The following is a 2960-nucleotide window of genomic DNA, read 5'->3' as shown; positions in this document are numbered from 1 at the left end:
TATAATCCTGTTTGTGATTACCTTCTTAAGTACAGAAGTCCAGAAAGTATAGAGGAACAATATATATATGTTCCAAAAATAGGGAATATGATTGAGGAAAATATTTGCAAAATCATGATAGGTAATGGGAAAATATACCCCAACAACTTTTACAAATAGAAAAAAAAGATTATCAAATAAGTACAAAAGAGTACATACTGGATGGAGCTAGAGGGTATTATGCTCAGTGAAATAAGCCAGGCGGAAAAAGATAAGTACCAAATGATTTCACTCATCTGTGGAGTATAATAACAAAGCAAAAACTGAAGGAACAAAACAGCAGCAGACTCACAGAACCCAAGAATGGACTAACAGTTCCCAAAGGGAAAGGGACTTGGTGGGGGTTGGAGGGGTGGGAAGGGAGGGAGAAGGGGAATAAGGGACATTAGGATTAGCACATGTAATCTAGGGGCTAGCACCGAGAAGGCAGTACAACACAGAGAAGACAAGTAGTGACTCTATAGCATCTTACTACACTGGTGGACAGTGACTGTAATGGGGGATGTGGTGGGGACTTGATAATGAGGGGAATCTAGTAACCACAATGTTGCTCATGTAATTGTATATTAATAATAGCAAAAAAAAGAATATAAAATATTAGGAATAAAGTAAAAACTACATTCAAATATCTCTCATGTCCCAGGCTCCTTTAAAAGAAAAAAAAACCCCGCAGCCAAACCAACCCCGTTCCACAACAGGCAAAGACCAGATTACAGATGAAATGGAGGCAGGGGAGGGATGGGGGATGTGGGAGTTCTTAATCCAGGGAGTGGAAGGCAGTAAGCAACAATTTTAAAAAGAAGTAGAAAAGTTTAGTAGCTCCAGAAGATGATGCAGCCCCTTCCTAGTAATCAGAGAAAGGCAAATAACATTTTTCCCTCTGGGGTAGACAGCATCAAAGACTGACCCGGCCAAATGTATCGGGAAGCGGGGGCAAAAGGCAGGCCCACTTCTGCTGCACTTTTGGTGGGAGTGGAAACTGGAGACCCGAACTCACTGTTGACGTAGATCTCACATGACCAGGAGTTGACGTGTGCAAAGTCCTGCTATCCTGGTCCTTGTTCCTGTCTGGGTACCAGCTTCCTTCAGCAGCACCGACGACGGGACCTGGGACCAGGGGAAGGAGAAGGAGTCAGCTGGCCGGAATTTTGCATGGTGTCAAAATAGGTTCTGCCTGAGGATTTCTAGGAGGGGGTGGCCTTGGGCAGAGACTTGAGGAAGTCCTGGTCAAGTCCATCTCTCTACCTCCCACCTTCAGGTCTGCAGGAAATGATGACCCTTGGGAAAGGGACCAGGGGTCCCAGGAGGACAAGGAGACCTATGATCATTTAGAAATAATCATCGTCTGCCACCACAGACCTCTTTCTGAACACCTACCCTGCCCCTCCCCCATCCCCGCCTCAGTCTAAAAGATAGTTTGGAAATCATCTGCTTTCCTACTCCTTTTCTGATGGGAAATTCGAGCCAACTTGCACTGTGGAGAGGGGAAATGGGGAAAACCGAAGGTGGGACACTTTCCACAGCGGGGAGCCTTAATGAGGAGAAAGGTAGTTGGTATTGGTCGGCCCACCCAGTGCTCGCCCCATCCCCATTCCCCCACTCCCATTTCCCGTTTGCCCGCAGGTCTGTCTTCCTTAGCACTACACAAGGCTAGAAGAGGCGAGGAAGAAACTGACTGGATCAATACAGGTAGGTGAGGGAACATTATAAAGACCCCTGGGGTAGAGTTGGGCGAGGGCGGGACAGAGGTTGGGCCCCCGATTCTTCCCTGGCCCTTCTTCCAGCTTACACTGTTCCAGGAGGGTCTAATGTTTTGCCCTGTAGGGAGAAACGGTAGAAAAGGACCTTGGAATTAGCTGGATGGAGGGAGCGACAAGAGAGGCGAGGAGGTGGAAAGTAGAGTTAAGAGCTACTGCGTCTCCCAGGTGGAAGGTATTCGATGATCACTCTAAATCAAAAAAAGCGAATGCTGAGACCGCTGTCCCTAGCACTGGTCCATTCACCAGGCCTTTGACTTACCATCATCCCCTTGCTTCCTAGAAGTAATTGTATTCAAAGGGGAAGGAACAGAAAGAAAGGAAGAGAAAAAGGCAAGGAAGGGAGACAGATGCAAGAAACCCTGTCAGAAAATGGAAGGACAACCAGAAAATGAGAATGAACCAAAGCTTGAGGAAGAGCCAAAGCCTGAGGAAAAGCCAGAGGAATAGGAAGAACCAGAGGAGGAAAAAATGGAAGGAACTTTTAGAGAAAGGCTGATTCAACAGCTCCAGGAATTTAAAGAAGATATACACAACAGGCATTTAAGCAAGGAAGATATGTTTAGAGAAGTGAATGAAATAGATGAGATAAGGAGAGTAAGAAGTAAACTTATAGTGATGCATTGGAAGGTTAATCGAAACCATCCTTACCCATATTTAATGTAGTTTACTTTGATTTTTATTTTTTCTCATATTAACATTGCCATATAGCTTTCTTCCCACATGCGTTTTCCTGATATACCTTTGTCCAGCTTTCTACTTTTAACTTGCTGCTATTAGTGGTTTTAGATGCATCTCTTGTCATCTGTATCTCATCGTTTATCATATTTTGAACCATTCTACAAGTCTCTGCCTTTTAATAGGAGAGCTTTAGTCATTTGTACAAAAAGAGGTTCCTGACAGGATATAAAATGAAAAAAAGTAAGTAATATATGAAAATCATATTTTTGAAAGGGAAGAGTACATTTATATATTACATATGTGGGCAGAAAAATGTGTAAAGGAAAAAAGTGTAAATGGTGGTGGGATTATAAGTGATTTTTAAAATTCTTATGTGTATTTTTCCTTATTTCTAGAATGTACACACCTTATTGTCAAAATAACAAAAGTTTTATAACAAGAAGTAATCAACAGTATGTACCAGTTTACTGCTAAAGGCCATGG

General features: G+C 43.1%; 1 protein-coding gene across 1 annotated transcript; it reads left to right on the top strand.

Annotated features, from left to right (window-relative positions):
* Positions 1-1528: 1528 nt before the first annotated feature.
* TCEAL9 (transcription elongation factor A like 9) lies at positions 1529-2462 on the top strand. Its single transcript, XM_073227518.1, is given in 3 exon segments — positions 1529-1544; positions 1663-1728; positions 2080-2462. Coding segments are annotated over 3 exon segments (465 nt in total).
* Positions 2463-2960: the final 498 nt, after the last annotated feature.

Source organism: Manis javanica, chromosome X (genome assembly GCF_040802235.1).
Source record: "Manis javanica isolate MJ-LG chromosome X, MJ_LKY, whole genome shotgun sequence".
In the NCBI taxonomy this organism is placed as follows: domain Eukaryota; kingdom Metazoa; phylum Chordata; class Mammalia; order Pholidota; family Manidae; genus Manis; species Manis javanica.
The sequence above is the reverse complement of the archived record's forward strand: the minus strand, read 5'-3'. Positions and strand labels throughout refer to the sequence as shown.